Genomic DNA, 22,905 nt, shown 5'->3' on the forward strand with positions numbered 1-22,905 from the left:
TAAATTTGGTTCAAATGTGTGCAAACTTCAAAAATCCCTTTATGGTCTCAAGCAATCTCCAAGGGCTTGGTTTGAAAAATTCACTCAGTCGGTCAAAAGGCAAGGATATATGCAGGGACAATCAGCCCATACTCTGTTCATGAAGTTCTCTAATGTTGGTAAAATTTCAATTTTAATTGTATATGTAGATGATATTATTCTCACAGGAGATGACATTGTTGAGATGGAAAGATTGAAGAAAAATTTGACTAAAGAATTTGAGATCAAAGATTTAGGCGCACTTAAATATTTTCTTGGTATGGAAGTTGCTCGCTCAAAGAAGGGAATCGTTGTTTCTCAAAGAAAATACATCCTAGATCTCTTGGAAGAAACTGGGATGAGTGGGAGTAGACCAGCAGATACTCCTATGGAATTAAATGCTAAACTTTGGGAGAAAGGCAGTGTTCCTGTTGAGATTGGAAGATACCAGAGGTTAGTCGGCAAACTTATTTATCTAGCCCACACTAGACCTGACATCGCTTTCTCTGTGAGTGTTGTAAGTCAATTCATGCATTCTCCCTATGAAGAACACTTGGAGGCAGTTTATCGAATCTTAAGGTACTTGAAATCCAATCCTGGAAAGGGTTTGTGCTTCAAGAAAACTAATGACAGAGAAGTCTCTATATTTACAGATGTTGATTGGGCAGGATCAATTATTGAGAGAAAATCCACCACTGGATATTGTGCCTATGTTTGGGGGAATTTAGTTACTTGGAGAAGTAAGAAACAAGGAGTTGTTGCTCGAAGCAGTGCAGAAGCTGAATTCAGAGCAATGGCTCAAGGAATCTGTGAACTTTTATGGATTCGTAAACTCTTGGACGAACTGAAAATGAAAGTTGACTCACCTTTAAAATTGTTCAGTGATAGCAAAGCAGCAATAAGTATAGCTCACAACCCTGTACAACATGATAGAACCAAGCATATTGAGATTGACCGCCATTTCATAAAAGAAAAAATTGATGTTGGAGTTATATGTCTGCCATTTGTGACTTCCAATCAGCAAATTGCTGATATCTTTTATTCTCTTTTATTTTATATTATTATGTTTATTTTTATTCTGTCATTATTACTCAGTTTTACTATTGTAATTTCTTTTCCTATATAAACAGCTTAGAGCTGTAATAATAAAATATGAAAGTATTTTGTCTTTTACTTTCTTCAAGTCCAATTATTTGCAAGTTGTAACAAAATGAGCAAATGTCAGTGCTCAGTTTAATTTGGAACGGGTTCTTTTCATATAATTCTTGATGAACAAATAATAAGACAAAAAACTTGCTTACAACTCTTGGTTCTAAAATTATTTAAGTCACAAGTAATTTGGTACATAACAGGTTTCTTTTATTTGGAAGGAAGCAAAACAATTTTATTAACAAGACATGCTTAGTTAGTGCAACAAAGACAGGACATTTATGAGTTCCTATGGATTTACAATACACAAATATTAATGATACAAAATGTAAGCATAACATGATTCAACGTCTCATAATATCAACACCATAACTATCCATCTCTTGAATTAATTAATCACGATCAAAGTGCTACCGATCGATTTTCCTTCCTTTCACTAGTGAGCACTATTGCAATAACCACTTTCCTAACTTATATCAACAATAATAACATGAATAACAACATCAATTTAGCTGTACAAAAAAAAAAATCAATTTAGAGAGCTTTTCCGGATTCACTATGCACCTCTTTTAAAAGCCTCAAGATCCTTTTCAGCATTGTTTTCACTGTTTAAAAGACTAAATACACCCCATGATGAGCTAGGCCCAAATATTATATTATTTGTATTTTAATTAATGTGATAAAAGGTATTTTCTTTAGAGAGAAAAAAATGTTTTATGTGCAAAGGAACAAGAGAGTTTACAATTTTTTTTTCTCATACAATTTATACGAGAAGAAATCAAATTGCATCATAAAGTTACACTAAAGTTTACATTTATTTTTAATCATTGATTTTGATTTAATAGAAAGATTGTGAATTCACTTTAGTAATCATGTGATATATTTTCAAACAAAATCTTTTGCCTTTATAGTTTTTCTCCCTCCAAATGCAACTTTCACAATGACGTTCAATTTTATTTATTCTACTCTCTCTTATTAACTGCTCTATTTGTAAAATTTTCTGGATTAAAAATATATTTTTAGCTCACACATCCTTCATGTCGAAAGACTCTTTTTATTCACAATGAGAAGACTTTGCAAGGAGAGCAACTAATCAGAAAGAGGAAAGTGAACATATTTGAGTGTCATGAAGCTTGTGTTTGAAGGGAGAAAGATTATGGTGGCAATTTTTTTTTTTTAAATGTGTGTTACGTGATTATTCAAGTGAATTAGTCAATACCTTCAATTAGATCAAAATCAATCAATGATTTAAAATGAGGGTAACTTTTAGTGTAATTTAATCCTTGATATATATATATATATGAAGAGTTTTAATATGAGACATTGAGATTACTAAATCTAGACCATACATAGATGATTGTGATTAAAAGTTATTTAAACGACACATGATTACTTAAAAATGCCACATTAATTTTTTGCTCAAATCTTAGTCATGTATGATTTAATTGACGGTTTAGATTAATTCCTTTTACTTTTTCATTATAAAAGTCTCATTTAATATGTTACTTGTCGTTGTTTACATATATATATGTATATATATATATATAAAGACTCATTCAATAGTATCGAGTTAGATAAATATTTTTCAAAATCATTTGTTTGATTGAAAGCTAATAAGACTCATTCAATAGTATCAAGTTAGATAAATATTTTTCAAAATCAGTTGTTCGATTGAAAGCTAATATTATATTTATACATTTTGACCTTAATCTATAATCGTTTCATATGTTATCAAAATTCGTTAAGATCAGCTTCAACAGTGTAATTATATACAACGTTAACTTTGATGTATTATGAAGACATAGTAAACGATTATAAATTAATGTCAATATTTATAGATATGATCTTTATGATATTAGCTTTCAATCAATGATTGATTTTGAAAAATATTCACCCGACACAATGTTATTGAATGAGTGTAACTTCTAGTATAACTCTCGGTGTAATTTGATGAATCTTATATATATTATTATAAACCTCAAATCTTTTATTAAGTTGGTAAATTGTTAATTTCTCATTAGTATATAGTTTGAATTATATAACTTTTTTTAATTTTATATAATTGAAAATATATAATTAAAAGTTGTGATCCTAAAAAATTGAAAATTAAACAGTGACTCATCTTAGTTGTGTTCAAGTTTATCAGTTATTTAAACATGTAGATTATGTCCTAATGAAAATAAAATGTCTCAAAAAATATGAGTAGTGTTAAATGCACTTATTAATATTGGTAAGTTGATATACATTTTTCTTATTAGCAATTCTGCTAATATGGCTTATATTATTTAGTAATAATTTATAAACAAATTAGAATACCTCTTGAATTTTGAAAGAAAAAAAAAATAAAACAGATACCTCTTTAACATTTTTTTGTCAAACGGGTAACTTATTGAACCGGGCAAAGCTCAATCCCATAAAACTTAACGTTGTGTTTACAGAACTTGGTACAAACACACATTTGACAAAGATAATTAGAGCATAGATCTTATAGATTTCTTAAAATAATTGGACATCTATACTGTTATAGTTTTGATATAAATGTTTAATTAATATTACTAATTTTAGGAATGACACATCTATTTTTGAGAAATAGTAGAGAAAGATCCTTATCCAGATCAACACTAAATTCAACTAACACAACTAAGATAACCAAATAACATAAATTCTAGCAATATAAATCAAAGCACAAAGTCAGCTTCTTTGATTTTATTTTGCCCCCTTTCCACAAATTCATATATTATATATTTTGTCCAAAAGACTTTGATGAAGTTTGATGTACCCACCACAAGATAAGAAGGCGTAGAAAGAAAAATAACAATAATTATTCGTGTGATACAAGATATATATGTATATATATATATATGAGAGATAATTTTTTTAATGTGAGAGATGAGAGTATTAATTTTTAATCTATGAATTAAAACTAATGATTGATATTAAAATGTCTACTAAAAAACTCATGCACTCTCTTTTTCAATTCACGCACATCTCTGCTTCTTCTACGCAGTTTCATATCTTCTTCTTCCACAGACAACTCATAAAATAAATCTCACTAACAATTCATATATTTTTCGACTTATATTAACAAATCGTATTCAGAAACACAAAAAATCTTTTTTATTTTACTATGAGATCAATAATACATATTTTGTCAGAAGTACCTTTTTTGCAATAGTTGCAAATGATGGTTTTTTCGGTGCTTTAGTTCACGGCAAAATGTTGAAACGAAATTATCTTTAATGGATCGATTTTTCTTTTGAACTTCATCTGTGAACACGTGTTTATGAAAAATATTTTAATATTTAGTTAGTACATTTTATTAACATGAAATATTATCTAATTATTTACAAATATGCCCCCGACGAGGAAGAAGAGTGTTTTGAACTTCATGTTTGATTTTGTATCTAAATATTGATTATGTAATTACTAATATCTTTGGTGAATCAAATATGCCCATGGATGAGGAAGAAAAATGTTTTGAACTTCATGTTTGACTTTGTAATATTTATTGTTCGCATTTAGTTAAGGAAGAAGAATATTGTTCGTGAATGACTTTGCTTCATGGGTAATAAAGGGTTCATTGTCTATACCAAAAAAATATAAGACTTCATTGCATATACATATATGTGTGGAAGAAGAATATGAGATGTGGCTATGAGGAAGAAGAAAGGGAGGTGCACGTGAATTTAAAAAAAAGTTTTTTTAGTAGAAAATTATGTGATTTTTTTAACTAATCATATGTCACTTAAATAACTCTATGATCACTTGGTTATATAGTAGATTTAATCATCCCTCGATAAAAATTTTCTCATTTGATATGCTCTCTCTCCATATTTCTCTCTCTATCTTTCTCTCTCTCTCCCCCTATATATATATATATATTGATTTTGAAAAATATTCATCCGACACAATGTTATTGAATGAGTGTAAATTCTAGTATAACTCTCGGTGTAATTTGATGCATCTTATATATATATAGGTGTAATTTGATGCATCTTATATATATTATATATATATATAAGATGCATCAAATTACACCGAGAGTTATACTAGAAGTTACACTCATTCAATAACATTGTGTCGGGTGAATATTTTTCAAAATCAATCATTGATTGAAAGCTAATATCATAAAGATCATATCTATAACTATTGACATTAATTTATAATCGTTTACTATGTCTTCATAATACATCAAAATTAACGTTGTATATAATTACACTGTTGAAGTTGATCTTTACGAATTTTGATGACATATGAAACGATTATAGATTAAAGTCAAAATGTATAGATATAATATTAGCTTTCAATCGAACAACTGATTTTGAAAAATATTTATCTAACTCGATACTATTGAATGAGTCTTTATATATATATATATATATATATGTGTGTGTGTGTGTGTGTGTGTGTGTGTGTGTGTGTGTGTGTAAACAATGACAAGTAACATATTAAATGAGACTTTTATAATGAAAAAGTAGTAAAAGGAATTAATCTAAACCATCAATTAAATCATACATGACTAAGATTTGAGCAAAAAATTAATGTGGCATTTTTAAGTAATCATGTGTCGTTTAAATAACTTTTAATCACAGTCATCTATGTATGGTCTAGATTTAGTAATCTCAATGTCTCATATTAAAACTCTTCATATATATATATATATCAAGGATTAAATTACACTAAAAGTTACCCTCATTTTAAATCATTGATTGATTTTGATCTAATTGAAGGGTATTGACTAATTCACTTGAATAATCACGTAACACACATTTAAAAAAAAAAAATTGTCACCATAATCTTTCTCCCTTCAAACACAAGCTTCATGACACTCAAATATGTTCACTTTCCTCTTTCTGATTAGTTGCTCTCCTTGCAAAGTCTTCTCATTGTGAATAAAAAGAGTCTTTCAACATGAAGGATGTGTGAGCTAAAAATATATTTTTAATCGAATTTTTTTTACAAATAGAGCAGTTAATAAGGGAGAGTAGAATAAATAAAATTGAACGTCATTGTGAAAGTTGCATTTGGAGGGAGAAAAACTATAAAGGCAAAAGATTTTGTTTGAAAATATATCACATGATTACTAAAGTGAATTCACAATCTTTCTATTAAATCAAAATCAATGATTAAAAATAAATGTAAACTTTAGTGTAACTTTATGATGCAATTTGATTTCTTCTCGTATAAATTATATGTTCCTTTGCACATAAAACATTTTTTCTCTCTAAAAAATACCTTTTATCACATTAATTAAAATACAAATAATATAATATTTGGGCCTAGCTCATCATGGGGTGTATTTAGTCTTTTAAACAGTGAAAACTTTAACCCCTGCCTGCCCCTACAGTTAACTTAAACTATCAATTTTATCATTTCTTATAAATAACAAAATCACTTTTAAACTATCCATCCTAATTTCCATAAAATTTGACTCAAAATTTCCGAAATATTGATAAGTGTGGACAAATTAGGTGATGTTTTTGGAATTGACGTGTGTTTTGAATATTTTGAAGTTCCAAAAAACTCAAAATGAGAGTAAAAGTGAAATAGTAAAATAGTGAAAAATAAAAAATTGAGATTTTTGAAGGATTGTGGGAGTGTAGGAGTATAATTATTATAAGATGGGGTAAACATTTTTTATGGACTACGTTCAATATTTTATGTTTGGTTTTTTAACATGTTATTTTCCTGTTGATAATCTTGTTGGAGATATTATTGAATATTAAATATAGACATGTCTTTCAATCATAATTTGAATGTGATTTTATCACATTATAAGAAACTAATCTCTTTTTCAATATGAGAAATTGCACTAATCAGTAAAAAAATAAAAATATGAATTCTACATACATCACTTTTTCAACTCTCCCTGTATTAAGAGACTAGGGATAAAATCCAATTCTATCAACAACAGAAAAAAAAAAAAAAAAAAAAAAAAAAAAAAAAAAAAAATTTTAAGAAAAAAAAAAAAAAAAAAAAAAAAAAAAAAAAAAAAAAAAAAAAAAAAAAAAAAAAAAAAAAAAAAAAAAAAAAAAAAAAAAAAAAAAAAAAAAAAAAAAAAAAAAAAAAAAAAAAAAAAAAAAAAAAAAAAAGATAAAAAAACAATTTTAAGAGGAAACTTTCAACCTTCTATAAACAATAAAATAAACATTTTGCCTACCAAACTTAGAAAATATTCTATAACAAAATAGTTTTTTATTTTCTGTGGCTTGTAAACATGTGCTTTTGCTTCTCTTTTTGTCTAATGAAAGAAAATCTAAACATAATATCAAGAAACATGGGTCCAATCTAATGCAAAATAAGATAAGTAAGCCAAATATATTGAGGCACAATGGAGTACAAGATTGCCAATGTTGATTTCACATGCAAATATGGATGCAAAATTGCTTTTTCCCAAGAGAATGAAAGAGTATTATTAGCTCTCTAATTGTAACATGTGAAACATGGCCTAAATAAGATAAGTAAGCCAAATATATTGAGGCACAATGGAGTACAAGATTGCCAATGTTGATTTCACATGCAAATATGGATGCAAAATTGCTTTTTCCCAAGAGAATGAAAGAGTATTATTAGCTCTCTAATTGTAACATGTGAAACATGGCCTAAATCAAGGCATAAGGAATCTAGAAGTAGAGTGCAAAATCCTTGAGTTTGAATCCTCAGCTATAGAACCGTTGGATCAAGATCGAAATCTAACTACAACCATTTGAATCTTGATCAAACGGTTGTGTAGTTGTTGCAAATGATCCGAATTCTAAAACCTTCTAATGAAGTCTAGTTTGAAGTACATTTCCTCCATCCTTAAAAAATGAGTTCTTAGGCACAAATTTATAATGTCATTTGAATTTTCCTTTTATCAGAAGATTCTTTCAACAGCTCAAAAGACGAGACAAGTTTTGAGATATGTGAGAATAGTACATAAAGGAGAATGTTTTTTTTACTACGAAGGGTTGTCTCACGATGGTTTCCGAATGAATATGATTGGTCAACTTCAACGCCAACCGACCGCATCGTGTTTTCTACAGATACTACGTTGACCATTGAAGAGAAAACACATTCATTCATGATTTTCGTGAGGTATAACCTTTGTACTAAATAACATAACTCATACTGAAAATAAGGTCAAGACCGGAGTATTTCTCTGTAAATCACAGTTGCCGAACTTCTAAACAGAAGCAGAGGCATATTTTTTTTCATGGGAGCATAAAAGAAATGGTCATAACTTAAATTAAGGAGTGTGAATCTTTCCTCATCAACCTCAAACTAAGTTGAAAGTCAAAGTAGAAAATAATTAAATTCAAAGAAAGTGTTATAGCATTATAAAACTTCAACTAAATTCTCCAATTCATGATTGACATTGAAAAAAAAAAAAGATTTAATGTTAGGGGAATCACCAAATGGAAACCCTCAAACCAGTCCCACCAAAACAAAAAGGAAAATAAAAATAAGGACAAAGAAGCAAAACATGTAAATTAAATTAAAGAAATCAAAGATAAGATTTCTAGGCCTCACTTCCTATATCATATTTTAGCCGGTAATAACATGAAAAGGAAGAAAGTTGTTGCACAACCTTTCATCATTCTTACTTGCACTGCACGCCAGCTTCGGCGGCTCTACGAGGCGTGCTTTTGCGCCTGCTTCCGTTATGCCTAAATCCATTGGACTTTGCCAACTCCTCCGTACTTGATCGGCTTCCAATACCATTTTCTTCCTCAACTGAATCTAATTTCTCTTTTACCTGTGAGTTTCTTTTTCTTTTCCTTGCAAGTTCTGCTGCTGTAGTACTCTTCATCTCTTTGTTAGAAACACCATTCTTAATATTCTCGCCGTCGTCTTCTATTTTCTCAACTTCTTCGTCAAAATCTTCCTTTAACGGTTTCTGTGGCCTCCCTCTTCTCTTCTGTACAGGAACCTTTTCATCTTCGCCACTTGCAACATCCTCTTGATTAGTAACATTTAGCTTTTTACCCTTTCCTCTACCTCTACCCATGATATCTTAAAATTCCTAAAAAAGCTGTGATCATGCAAACAACGATCTCTGCAATAGAAGATATATATAATAAACTATCCAAAATAAGAAAAGACAAAAATATAATAAACCATGCAAACAAATATTCTAAATTAGCATAGATATAAACAGGTTGTATTAGTTCCATCAAGAAAGAGATAGAGAGGTAAAGCCAATAATCCGAAAAGCAAATGCTCAATCCATCAGCATCAATTCAAAAATAAAAAAGATAGCACAAACATAAACTTATAAGCCTCCTCTTCATCATTACAAAATGAAAATACGATCTCAATGTTTTCAATCTGCGATCGCAGAAAACAACAGCTTTTTTAGATTCTGCCACGCTGTGATGCTATAACGCCGCTATAACTGCTATTTAACAATACTTTGTACTAAATAGCATATCGCGGAACAATAGCGATTTGTTCAAATTCTGCTACACTATAGTGTTGTTATAGCCGCTATTGACAACATTGTATGATCTAAAGTAATACCATAGCTATGATTGTACTTGTTTATGGACAAAAGAGGGCTAATAATTGAGAAAAATTACTGTCCCCTATTCAATTTTATACACAAAGAAAATAAGTTTTCCTTCCTAATTGTACTTGCACACCTCTTTCCACCTAGAATAAACCAATAAACTCTTGTATTTTTTCAAGCTTAAGTTTTTCATTGAGAGAACCAAACAAAATACTTTTGATTTAGACCACCACATAATATAGAATTAAACTTTAGCTTATACTTTAAAATGGTAAACAAACAAAGAGACAAAACTTGTGGAAAAAAATAAATTGATTTTAGGGCATAAAAGAACACAGTAATAGTAATTAGCAATTCTATAAAAAAAAAAAAAAAAACAAAGCAATTGAGAAATAATGAACAACATAAGGTTCAATGAAAGATCCAGATTAAAGCGTTTAATGTAATTAGAAAGAACAAATAATAATAAAATACTCAAACTTTATAAACCCCTTTAAATCCAAAAACATTGAGAACGAAACCAAACAATAAAAAATTAGAAACCCAAATTTACAATCCAAAATCTACAAATTGAAGTAAAAGAATTAGAAATGAAAAAACTAGAGAAAAGAAATACTAACCAGAAATGAGGATAAGTTGTTGTGATGATATAAGAGATAATGGAATCTGCTAAAGCACTCAAAAGAACTCTATAATAAGCAACAGAAATAGAGTTATTATTTATTGAAATTAAATAAGAAACAAACAAAAAAAAGCTCAAAAACACAATTTTCATAAATAAATAAATAAAAAAACAGTATGATCTGAAGAAAAAAGAAATACCTAAATAATGAAACATTAAGATTGAGTTAGATTAAGGATTTAAGAGAAGAGTTCAGAGGTTTTTGAAGAAAGAAAGGGGCAAATGAAACAGAGGCGAAGTAGGGATACAAAGAGAGAAAGAAAGCGTGAATAGATATTTCTCTCTATTGGCTCTTCACACTGTGACTCTCTCTACACCAAAAGCTTTATATATTATTATTAAATATTTCTTTTTATTAAATCATCAGGGGTAGTATGGTAAATTCAATGTAGATTGATATTGTACTGTTAAGAGAAACCGTGAACAAGCTACTTGTACGCGTAACGGTTAAGTGTTTGGGTTTTGTTCGTGTGTGTGTTTGTGTTCCCTAGTGGGGCCTGGGGTACAATGGAATATGGATCTTACAAATTAATTTTCTTTAAGTTTTCTTTTAGATTACTTTGTGTTTGTGTCTCCCAACAGATATATACCTGAAAGACATTCACTAGTGCAACCTGCTACTACTAAACTTCATTGTCCATATAATAAATAAATGTAGTTCAATCTAATAACATAGCCTTCCCTATTTCCTTACACTTCTTCTTCTACCCATTCCTCTCTCCTCCGTAATATTATGTTACATTTAACTTTACCATCCTCTTTCTTACGAATATGAAAGTATAATTAAAAAAATAAAAAGGGAATTGGGTCAATTGCTAATTGGGTTTAAGTTTTGCTTATTCCAAATACCACGTGAGAAGATACAAAATAATAATATACAAATTTTGTACCGTGTGATCTATGAAACTATTTAATCCAATGATTTATAAAAAAATTGTGCATGATGTAAAACTTAATTCACATGTTCATGTTAGAAAATGTCTATTTTATATACGTATAACGAGCCACATAAACTCGCACATGTGATTGAAAAAAATAACCTGCATATAAATCCATTCCAAATAAAAAATTAATTAATTTTTTAAGTTTGAAGCATCAAACAAAATCAACTCTATTCATTTGGACTGTTTCAATTTATATAGTTTTTTTTTAGAAGAATTATATACATCACTATAAACTCATACATAATTGTAAAGTTTCAGATTTGAATTTATAATAAAATATTGATTATAACAATATCGACATTTTTTAGTTGAACTACGAGTAATGACTTGTCTGTATCGTTAAACATGATTTAAACTTCAAAGTTTGATAATAAATTGATCCTCTAACTAATTTGACTTTTGCTTAAAAAAATATAACTTATTATACATGGTTACAAATTATTAATTTTGAAATAGGAAATTAATTATTCATGTTTAAAATAAAATAAAAATTGTTCGTGTTGGAAGTGAACCCCTAAGTCAAGCCTATGCTAAGCCTCTTGGTTAAAGTTAATTTATTAATATTTGATTATTTTAAATAGTTGTTTCCTTTAAATCCTTTTATTATTATGATGAATAGAACATCAATGAACACTAGCATAAATAAAAAATAATCAAGTCAACGTACAAAAAGACCAAAAAGCAAAATAAAATATGACAGGGAAACTAAAAGCAAACGAGTAGCATCAAATATTGCCGTTATATTTAAGTAGACCATTCAATAATTGGCACCAATGGAGCGAAGACATTATTATTAATAAATTTGACATTAATACTATATTATGATAATTAACACTATTTTACGACATTCTAATATTATATTTGAATTTTGTCCATTAAACTATAGAATCAAACTCTTATACCGAGTGACACTTTATAAATAAAAATGTGGAAGTCTGAATTAATATTTTGATTTTTCTTTTCAAGCAAGTCATTTAAATATTGCATATGTTAACTTTTTACAACTCCCACTACACAAACACATACATACCTGACAATTACATGTCTAATATAGTGATGAAAATTATATTTAAATTTAGTGGGTGTTCAAAAAAAAAAAAATTCACAATAAATAGGATAAAAATTGGCATAATGAGCATGGACACGGAGATAGATAAATACCCACAAAATTAAAGGGTATGAGTGCGGATGCGGTTACTATAGGACTCACTCTGCCCCGCACTAATATAAATATATTATTTATTTATTTATTATATTGTATTAGTATTTAGTTTAATTAATTGTTTTTTTTTTTATGTTTTAGCATATATTGATATCATGTTACCACTATAATACTTATAATTGAAAAATAAACATTTGTAAACTTTTTAAGAATTCGATTTTTATGAATAGACAAATAATTGTGACTTTATAACTAAAAATTATGTCTTATTAATCGTGACTTTATAATTATACTTGCAACTTCTAGTCGATTTTTTTACAGATCTCGAATGATACTGTTGTAGGACTTGCAACTTCATCAAGTATTATTATGGATATTTAAATGTGTATTATAATGTGTGTTTATTTAAAATGTTTTGAGTTATAAAATATTTTAGTTTATAATACTTTGTGATTTGATTTAAGATATTTTGATAATTTTAAATTTAATCACGATAATATTATTTATTTATTAATATATTTTTATTAAAGTGTGTGTAATGAATATATGTACGGGCACTTAGGTATCAAAATGGTAAAAGTACGAATATTAAAATTAATACCTAATAGAGTACGAACACGGATATGATTATTTTTTTAAATTGCAGGTACAAAGACGAATACTATAGTATCCTCCAAAAATCCTAGTCATTGCCATGTTTAGTTTAATATAGTATATTCATGGAACTAACAAAGCTTAAGTGGAGTTCAGTGTAATAAAGTAATAATCATTTTTCTTTTCCTTTTTATCTTATTTTTCACATAATAAAAAAATAAACGCTATAATTTTAAAATTGATGTAACATCTTTCTCTCAATCTAAAATTCATTTTTCTTTTTTAGAAGAGTTCAAACACTCAAATGTTGGTTGGAAGAGAATCATATATATATATATATATACTGCAACAATGAAGATAAAAATGATGTTGAATTATCTTTCCTTCTAGGAAAATGTCTTTTATGTTATGAATATGGAAGAGAGACAATAATAAAAAAGAAAAAAGATATGTTATAATTATGCAAGAGGTCATAAACATTGAAAAAGATAAGAAAAAACAATGTAAATAAATTGATTATTAAGTTGTTGTAAAATAGAATGATCTAAATTTAAAATGTCTCAATTTATTAATTTATCATGAAATAAAAAGAATTTACGAATTTACATTTAAGACGTTCAAATTTCCAAAAGTTGAAAAGAGAAATAACATAAGTCCAAATTACACCTTGAAAAATACCAATAATTGAAGATCACAAGTTTTCTTTTATATTTACATGCTAAGCCTATTCTACACCCAAGCATGAAGGATATAGGTACAATCCCCCCCCCTTTTTTTTTTTTTTTTTTTTTTTTCGGTAAAAAAAAAGGGGAACATTTTTATGAAGGATTTAGGTACAAACCCCCCCCCTTTTTTTTTTTTTTTTTTTTTACTCGGTAAAACAAAGGGTACACTATTTTTATAAGTAAAATTAAACATTTATTTTTATAAATTGATGAATATATCTAAAAAATTATATAAAACTTAGTTAAGATGACCATTTCTTAAGTTAAATTAAACATTTGTTTTTATAAATTGATAAATATATATCATAAATTGTATAAAATTTAGTCAAAACCACATTCATTAAACTTTTGTATCATTAAATGTTGTAATTTTGAGGTTCTATAGAATTTTTAACTCTTGTAATTAATATAATATTGACTTTTTATATGATTCTTGTTATAAAAGACGTATATGATAATTATGCACACGCTTGTATTGAATCATTTAATACAACTATTTGTTTTATACGAAACACCATTATTGTTTGTTGACTATTAACCAACTTCAATACATGATTCTAATACGTTCAAAATTCAATAACAATTTAATAATTTGTTTTAATGTTTCAAAAATTATAAAAGGCTTGTTGTATCTATCTTTGACTAATAAGTTTAAAGTTGCTTTTATGTCTGTTTAAAGTTTCGAATCATAAAATCAACCATTGAGTGTCCTTGACAGAGAAAACAATACTTAGAATATATGTTGACGATTCAACTTAATAAAAACAATAGTCGATTTAATATTTAGAACCGTTGATTTCTATTAAAAAAATGACGTGAAATACGAAATTTTAATGCATTACTTTCATCCCTTTTATAAGACATACTTTTAAGTTTTCTTTATCCCTTAATATAAGATCATTTTCAAAAATGCAACATAAATTAATAATTTCTTTTTAAAAATACTCCTATCAAATCATTGAAAAATGTAAATTATTTCTTCTTACTTAGAATATCAATAATTATACAGGTAAATATGGAAAAGTTACATATATTAAATATATTTTTGTCATTTATGTTTTATTTAATATTTTTTTTATCTATTTTAATCATTTATCTTTCATTTAAATATTTATTGTTTACTTAATATTCATTTTAATATTTTATATTTTGTACAATTATACAAGTTTATCTTTATTATTCATTAAGAAGTAAAATAAATTTAAAAAAAAAAAACTAAAATAATTAAAAAATTATAAGAGTATACAATAAATACTCAACAAAATATACCCGCAAAATTTGTGAGATGAACATTGAATTCACTATGTTTAACCCTAGCCTTATTCCCACTCATTAAGGTGTATTCTCTCTCTCTCTCTCTCTCTCTCTCTGTATTGTTTTATTTTAATAATTAATTAAACCGAATTGAAATATGATTTACTCAAGTATATATTTGCAGTTCAGGTTTCCAAGCCTCTCGTTAGTTAGGAGAAGAAAAGGATCGAAGGAAAATAAAAACCCATAAAGCTACAAACACTTTCTTTCCTTTTCTTTCTTCTTATTATTCTTCTTCTTCTGATTCCTAATCTCATTATTCTGTGCCCTAGATTTTCTCCACCTTACCCTACCCTACCATACCCACCGCTTTTTCAATCCATTCGATCCTCTTCTTCTGAATTCCCACCTTATCCTCTCTCTTTAGGGTTCTTCCTTCATGGATTCCGAAGATGATATGCACGACGCCAACGATATCGAGTCCCTTGATGATGATTTCTACAGTGGCGAAACCGAAGATGCTCCCATGGATTACTACTCCGACTACGATGATGATCCTGATGATTACTTCGATGATGCCGATGATTCTGACCGCGTTGAGTCTCGTCGACCTGAGGTTAAACCTTTTCTTTCCGATTTTATTTTTTCTATTCAATTTATTATTCACCTTGTAATGTTGCTTGTTTTTGTTTTATAAACTTTGAGAATTTTAAAAGGATGATTATTTGGATTATTGCTGTTCATGACTTTGCTTAAACTCAAATTTGGTTTTAAATTAATAAAAAAAAAATTAGCTTGTTCAATTTTTTAGTGTGAGTGTTGGTTTGGTAGGGTATGAATATATATGTACTTAATTGATCATGATAATGATGATAATTTATTGGCAGTTATTGATATAGTATTGAGAGAGGGTTGGTTCAGGTTTAGATGGAGAAGATGATTTCTTTTGACTCATTGAAATGGAGAAGACCTAATGATCATATTGTGACTGTCTCTTATTATTTTTGAATCCTTGTTTGAATTTCAGCAAAACTTTACGGTATTGATGGAACCGGATATCCGGCAAAGGCAGGAAGATGATATCACTAGAGTATCGACAGTTCTTTCCATATCACAAGTTGCTGCAAGCATCCTACTTCGTAACTATAATTGGTAAATGCATTGTCTTTTTTGGGTCACATACCATCTCATTTTGTGTGTGTCTATATTTTGATGCTGCTTTGTATGATATGTGAGGGTTTTACCGGCTTTTTATTGTATATATATTTGTGTACTAATGGAGATATGGCTTTGGTGATGCAGGAGTGTAAGTAAAGTTCACGATGCTTGGTTTGCCGACGAAGATCAAGTCCGAAGAACGGTTGGTTTATTGGAGAAGCCAGTTTACGAGAATCCTAATGCCAGAGAGGTAAGACATAGTTGTTTGGGGTTTGAAACAAGTCAATAATGTAATTAGGTTTCCTTGTCTTCTGCTGCTGGGGCGCCATTTTTATTTAGCTTAACAATTTCCCCTCTCCTGTGGTCAGCTTACTTGCGGCATCTGTTTTGAAGCTTATCCTCCTTCCAGGATTCAAACTGCTTCTTGCGGTCATCCGTACTGCTTTTCATGCTGGGGAGGTATTACCTGTTTGATATATTTCACTTATTTTGCATACAAAAGCTAATATTATTGTGCATGACTTCTATGGATAATATGATACTAATACTGTGTAATTTAATATTCTTTCCTTCAACGTCTTTTTATTTTCTGCTGAATCATGTTCTTCTGCCTATCCCTTTTGACATGGCAGGATATATCGGCACTTCAATTAACGATGGTCCGGGATGTTTGATGCTGAGATGTCCTGACCCCTCTTGTGATGCTGCTGTTGATCAAGATATGATTAATCTTTTAGCATCTGATGAGGATAGAGAGAAGTATGACCGCTACCTTCTTAGGTCGTACATTGAAGACAATAAGAAGGTGGGTTGTAGAGATTCAACTAAGACTTTTTGTTGATAGTAGACAAATATATGTTTTTATGCAATATGTGTATCATCTATACCTTGTCTTTCTTTTTGCCCCAATGAATGCATTCATAGTAACTATTTGCATGTTGGCGGGTTGGCATTAGACTCAAATTATCACCTGGCTACACCAAGGCGAATTCCAAAATTGTGTGATGTAGGGCTCATTTGTATGACTTGATGTTACCCAACTCTTTTTATTTGAGCCATTGTTATTTTTCATGGCTATAAGTGATTTTGTATGTTTTACCTCTTTTTTCTATCTCATTGTCTCTTACTCATTACTATCTTAATTCTTCTGCTTTCTTTGTTTTGTTTAGACCAAGTGGTGCCCTGCTCCAGGTTGTGAATATGCAGTCAATTTTGATGCTGGCAGTGGAAATTATGATGTATCTTGCCTCTGTTCATATAGCTTCTGCTGGAATGTAAGTTGCATTTGGATTGGTTCCCATTGTCCCGGCATTGTGATTTAAAATGTTATTTTTCTGTGTAACTGATGTATTTTTGGATGTTAAGTGCACCGAAGAGGCTCACCGTCCAGTGGATTGTGGCACTGTGTCAAAGTGGATTTTGAAAAACAGTGCAGAATCCGAAAACATGAACTGGTACAGAATATCTTTTTGCATCTTTAATATTACTTTTATGCCTGTATTCCTTTGGAACATATCACTGCTTGTGTGTATCTTCTGTTTCTATGACTAGTTTTCAGTGGCTCTAGCTCTTCTGTTGCCTTGTATGTATTCATGGATCTGTTGTTGCATTCTTACATGTATTGTATTCATGTGTTTGTTGTCTTCTGCATTGAAGCTGATGATGGAGTTGGTGATTTGGATGTCTCATTTGGTACAGGGTAGGATATCAAGATATGCAGTTTTTGTTGTAGAGGATGTTTGACTTCGGTGAGCTGTCATACAAGACATGATATGACTAAGAATGAAAGCATTAAAGAGAAAGTTTAAGTAGCACCAGTTGTGGAAAGGATGTTAGAATTTCATTTTAAGCATGCTGGGCATGTTTGGAGAATATCCATAGGGTAGGGTAAATTGCATGGAGGATAGTCAAATAGAGGTGTAGAGAGACCTAGGAAGACCCTAGGCCAAACCATTAGGAAGGATTTGGAACTGAATGGTCTATCATTAGTTATTAATATCTAGGTAGTTAATCTCAGATAGCGGTGTGTCGCGGCCAACTCCAAAAGTGGGATAGCGAGATAGCGTGTTTCGGGATAGGCGGGATAATTGCTATTTTTTTGAACAAATTACATGAATAATATTATATAAACCTATATTTAATGCAAAATTAACAAATGACTCAAACTCTGAAACATTCATAATTAGTAATAAGAATCTACAAGTCTTACTCTTAGTCAAAACATACATAGAAATACCAACAAAAGTCAAGGAAATAAAGATGGTGCATATTGAAGTCTTTAACACAGTAATAAAATAACTAAATATTAAAACTCAAATGCATGTTCTAGCATAGGAATCAAAGATAAGCATCATCTTCATTAGCATATTCTACTTCTTCTTCTTAGGTGAAAGTAGAAAGAATAAAACAAAGTAGGAAGAAATAATAGTGGGATCTCGCTGGGAAACGTTGGGATTAACTACGCCAGGATAGCAAAATCTCGCCCAGATCTCGTCGGGATCTTGTTTCACGTTGTCGCAGACCACGCCGTCGCGGTCAGGCACTGTACCGCACCGGGACAGCGGGATCTCGCCGGAAAACGCTAGAATTAACTACCTAGATTAATATTATTCATGATGACACCTTATGACAACTTTGATCCCTGTAGCCTATTACCCGATCTTACCTAATGGGAAAAAACTTTGGTTTTGTTGTTAGATGTTTTATTAAGAAACAATGTTGCATGGCCTAGACATGGTTCGGTTAATGGAGGATATTAGTGGCAACCTGAGAAAGCAACGCTAAATTGATTTGGAACTTTCTTATTTTTGACTCTAATCCTTCCTCGGAGAATTTTCTGGGAGTGTTCAGCTCCTATATATTTATTTTAAAAAGTGAAGGATCTAATAACTTGAACACTTCAAACGGCGAAACTTTGAGGATTGAAAGTTTATTTAAATTTGACAGTTTATACTTGAACAACGTTGAATGAATTATAGCTGAGACTGTGTGGTTCCTTCACTTCATCTTGAAGAATGAAAAATAGAAGTAAAAACCAGACACACAGAACAGTGTAGTTTATATTTTGACTTACAATTTTACTTGATCAGTTTTTAATTCATGGAATATTAGATCTATACTATCTTTTGCTCTCTTTAATGCTAAGCGAATTGCTCCGGGGTGTTGTACTGCTGTAGATGGAGATACTGTGTTGTGTGATTGTCCATTATATACACTACTACAATGTCTCTTTTTTTTATACTCGAGTTGAGTTGAGACCCTGAGCTAACTGTTAAATAATGGACTTTCAGGATACTTGCTAACTCAAAGCCGTGTCCTAAGTGCAAGAGACCGATTGAAAAAAACCAAGGGTGCATGCATATGACATGTACTCCACCTTGTAAATTTGAATTTTGCTGGTATGCTTTCTTATATTTTTAAATTTTTAAAATGATTATTTTTTCCCTCTTCCTCTTTGCCCCTTCTCCAATATAATTAATTGTTATACAGGGTTGGTATCATACAAATCATGGCTTATAGCTAGGCTTATTATCAAATAATTTGAGCTTATATGGATGTTAACAGCATTCAATCTATTTTTATCTACATAGGCTATGCCTTGGTACATGGTCAGACCATGGTGAAAGAACTGGTGGTTTCTATGCTTGCAATCGTTATGAAGCAGCTAAACAAGAGGGGGTGGTAAGAAACTTAGAAATACTCAACCTCTCTTGATTCCCTTTTCAATATTCTATTAGCCCATATTCCCCAGACATATATTTTGATATGGATATCAGATTTTGAACTAATAAATCTTGTTGTATGTAGTACGATGAAACTGAAAAAAGAAGAGAAATGGCAAAGAATTCATTGGAGAGGTACACTCATTATTATGAGCGGTGGGCTAGCAACCAATCTGTACGTGCCGCTCCATTTTTTTTTTCTCTTTCTGTTTAGTATCTTATGTATCTGATGTCTGAACACATATTGCTCTCCAATTTCCAAATTCATCGCTTATGTTATATTTTGCTAGAACTCCTTTGGTATAAGGTTATATGATTTATTTTCTTTCTCTTGCAGTCAAGGCAAAAAGCTCTTGCTGATCTACACCAGATGCAAACTGTTCATGTAAGCTAAAATTCTATGTTCTGGCATGTATGTGACTTGGACATCTTGAAGATCATTTTTGCTAGTCAACTTTGATTTTTTGAGAATTTTGTTTTTACAACTTTCAGGAATAATGAAATATGAAAATTTAAAACTCATGGTTTCCTTGTATAATAACTAATGTAGAAATTTTAACATACTCGTTATACAATTATATAAATTGAAATATTAGAAGCACTTTTGGCTTTATAACTAAACTGTCTAAAATAACTGAACTAACTTTAGCCTTTTCATCATCCCTTACAGTTTCAAATTTGCTTTTTTCTTTTTAACCCTTTTATGTTTCTTTCATAGTTTTTGATTACTTCACTTTAGTTGTTTTCAAATCAAAGATGTGTAGATGGACTGCTCTGACATTTTATTGGTTGAGTATAGCTTAATCTGTGTTCTTATGGTGTCATTTGTTTCTTTGGCAGATTGAGAAGCTTAGTGACACACAGTGCCAACCTGAGTCACAGCTTAAATTCATAACTGAGGCCTGGTTACAGGTAAATGAATATATTAGTTATTCAGGTATAATATCTTTTGACATAGCCATACAGATTGTGTCCTTCACGATTCATATCAAATGGTTTGACTGCTTTGCAATGCATATAATAAAAATTAAAGAACATATGGGAGGTGTCTGGAATCACAATACAAATTGTGCAGAATCATGTAACCATATAGGAATTGTTAGTAGTGGTATTTTGCTATTAAATCAACACCATTTTCAGATTATTTAGGCTCTATTGTCTTTTTCATCCTTATCTCAGTCCTTATAATTTCAACAATGAATATGTAATGATTTTGTTTTGTGCAACTTATGTTTAGTTGTTTCGTGATCAAAGGCAATTAAACATTTTGCTTATATGATATGATAAGACTATTACAACAGCACATGATTTATGCAATATATTTCAATGTTTCGATGATTTACCACAGCACTCAATAATTTGATGATTTATGATTCACAATTAAAAAAATTAGTTTCATTCACGATTCAAATCAATGTTTAACGATCTTGGTAATAAATTAGGCTTCCACACATGTTGGACTGTTGAGTGGTCTTTTTTTTCATGACCTGTCCCAAGGACACAAATGAAGTTGTTTTTCATTGAACTGTTTTCTGTTTCATGTCTGCAGATAGTTGAGTGCAGGCGGGTATTGAAGTGGACATATGCATATGGATACTATTTACCGGAGCATGAACATGCTAAAAAGCAGTTCTTTGAGTACTTGCAAGGTTTTATTTGTCATTTCAATTTAATTAGAAATGTCTTGCAGTTGTTGCGATTCCCTTGCAAATAATATACTAAATTTTTTATCTGCAGGTGAGGCAGAATCAGGTTTGGAGAGACTTCATCAATGCGCTGAAAAGGAACTCCAGCTATTCCTCAATGGTGATAGCCCATCTAGAGAATTCAATGATTTTCGCACAAAACTAGCTGGATTGACCAGGTAGATGTTATTACTTGTTACCATTTCATTCTGAAATAACCTTTTTGTTTATATACAATTTTTGGTTCTGATTGAAGTTCAACTTTAAATTGGATATGTTTTCGTCTAGTTTCCTGAAAAGAGACATGCTTTGTAGAGCTTGTTTTGAATTAGATATGGTAAATCTGCATCACATCTCAAGATGGAATTTGATAATGAAAATAAATGCATTTTATACATCAAACCTATCTGATGCACTTCAATGAAATTGATATGTTTGGTGTGTTGTTTCCTTTTTCTTTTTCATGTTTCTGAGTATTTTTCATATCTTGGTTCTCTTAGTGTGGCAATTTCTTTTCACTATGCAGTTATATACTGAATAGTTTATCAGTGACATCACTAGTGATCGTGTCCAAATTGTGTGATTTGATGTTCTAATCCATTTGTTTTGGCAGTGTTACTAGAAACTACTTTGAGAATTTGGTTAGGGCATTAGAGAATGGTTTATGTGACGTGGATAGTAATGGAGCTGCTTCCAGCAAAGCAACACTTTCAAAAAATGCTGCAGGGAGTAGCAAGGGGAGAGGCGGAAGAGGAAAGGGGGCTATTCGAGCTAGCATATCCAGCAGAATGGCTGATGATAATCATTGGTCTTGTGAGCAATGCACCTATGCAAATGTCAGATCTGCCACTGCTTGCCAGATGTGCAACCAACAACGTCGATGAAAATTCATTCCTCTATTAGAAACACGTGTCTTCTGCTCAAAGGCCAACACACCGAAAAGCTGAAATGGAATCAGTAATCATAGTTATGTGCTGGTTTATTTTTGTAAGGGTATTTAATATAAACAGGATGAAGGGGGTAAAGTCATGCAAAAAAGGTTATCCTCCTTGCACTCCTATTGAATACAATCCTAATTTGATGTAAATAGTATTTTTTTATTTCAAATTTACTTATGGGGTTTATGCAACAGGCTTCTGTAACTGAACATCTTATATAGCACATGCTGGAGATGAACACAATTATGCTTGTTTGTGAACTGATTTCTTCTGGTAGATTTACGGCCAGCTTCTTTTAGTTTACCTTAAGGAACTATTTCACAGAAATACCCTTACTACTTGAGATTTGTAAGCTTTGGACTGATAATATGGCTAGTTATGGA

The 22,905-nt window shown here is 30.1% G+C and overlaps 4 protein-coding genes across 5 annotated transcripts in view; 3 read left to right on the forward strand and 1 right to left on the reverse strand.

The window, feature by feature from the left end:
• Positions 1-325, forward strand: part of LOC101513206 (retrovirus-related Pol polyprotein from transposon RE1) — an 8,099-nt gene extending 7,774 nt beyond the window's left edge. Inside the window, exon 5 of the mRNA XM_073366819.1 lies at positions 189-325. Coding sequence (XP_073222920.1) covers positions 189-192 — 4 coding nt within the window. The 3' untranslated portion in view covers positions 193-325. The remainder of the gene's footprint in view (positions 1-188) is intronic.
• Positions 299-2,310, forward strand: LOC140918999 (secreted RxLR effector protein 161-like). Its single transcript, XM_073364238.1, has 2 exons — positions 299-937; positions 2,191-2,310. The coding sequence occupies exons 1-2, from the start codon at positions 299-301 to the stop codon at positions 2,308-2,310; spliced, it is 759 nt and encodes a 252-aa protein (XP_073220339.1).
• A 6,148-nt stretch (positions 2,311-8,458) lies between these two features.
• On the reverse strand, positions 8,459-10,648 carry LOC101512245 (uncharacterized). Its single transcript, XM_004486871.4, has 3 exons — positions 10,481-10,648; positions 10,279-10,347; positions 8,459-9,205 (listed from the first exon to the last, which is right to left on the reverse strand). Exon 3 carries the CDS (start codon positions 9,155-9,157, stop codon positions 8,750-8,752), a length of 408 nt encoding a protein of 135 aa, XP_004486928.1. The 5' UTR covers positions 9,158-9,205; positions 10,279-10,347; positions 10,481-10,648; the 3' UTR covers positions 8,459-8,749.
• Positions 10,649-15,197: 4,549 nt separating this feature from the next.
• LOC101512761 (probable E3 ubiquitin-protein ligase ARI7) lies at positions 15,198-22,905 on the forward strand. 2 transcript variants are annotated; one of them, XR_189307.2, is made up of 16 exons: positions 15,198-15,635; positions 16,047-16,171; positions 16,322-16,427; positions 16,546-16,636; positions 16,810-16,982; positions 17,347-17,451; positions 17,543-17,631; positions 19,468-19,575; positions 19,768-19,858; positions 19,985-20,074; positions 20,237-20,284; positions 20,740-20,811; positions 21,449-21,548; positions 21,637-21,763; positions 22,198-22,623; positions 22,717-22,905. XR_189307.2 is itself a non-coding variant. In XM_004486873.3 (15 exons), the coding sequence occupies exons 1-15, from the start codon at positions 15,459-15,461 to the stop codon at positions 22,466-22,468; spliced, it is 1,773 nt and encodes a 590-aa protein (XP_004486930.1). In that variant the 5' UTR covers positions 15,198-15,458; the 3' UTR covers positions 22,469-22,905. The 2 variants fall into 2 exon arrangements, 1 of the variants encoding a protein (XP_004486930.1); XM_004486873.3 differs by having other exon boundaries at positions 22,198-22,905.

The sequence above is a fragment of the Cicer arietinum genome, chromosome 1 (genome assembly GCF_000331145.2).
Source record: "Cicer arietinum cultivar CDC Frontier isolate Library 1 chromosome 1, Cicar.CDCFrontier_v2.0, whole genome shotgun sequence".
Classification (NCBI taxonomy): Eukaryota; Viridiplantae; Streptophyta; class Magnoliopsida; order Fabales; family Fabaceae; genus Cicer; species Cicer arietinum.

Excerpts from the sequence above, each read along its gene's own strand:
- LOC101512761 (XM_004486873.3), top strand. The coding sequence starts at position 15,459 with ATGGATTCCGAAGATGATATGCACGACGCCAACGATATCGAGTCCCTT. Across the intron at positions 17,452-17,542 it reads CATATAGCTTCTGCTGGAAT|TGCACCGAAGAGGCTCACCG; the intron begins GTAAGTTGCATT and ends TTGGATGTTAAG. Across the intron at positions 20,285-20,739 it reads ACCAGATGCAAACTGTTCAT|ATTGAGAAGCTTAGTGACAC; the intron begins GTAAGCTAAAAT and ends TTTCTTTGGCAG.
- LOC140918999 (XM_073364238.1), top strand. The coding sequence starts at position 299 with ATGGAAGTTGCTCGCTCAAAGAAGGGAATCGTTGTTTCTCAAAGAAAA. Across the intron at positions 938-2,190 it reads TAAGTATAGCTCACAACCCT|CTCACACATCCTTCATGTCG; the intron begins GTACAACATGAT and ends ATATATTTTTAG.
- LOC101512245 (XM_004486871.4), bottom strand. The coding sequence starts at position 9,157 with ATGGGTAGAGGTAGAGGAAAGGGTAAAAAGCTAAATGTTACTAATCAA.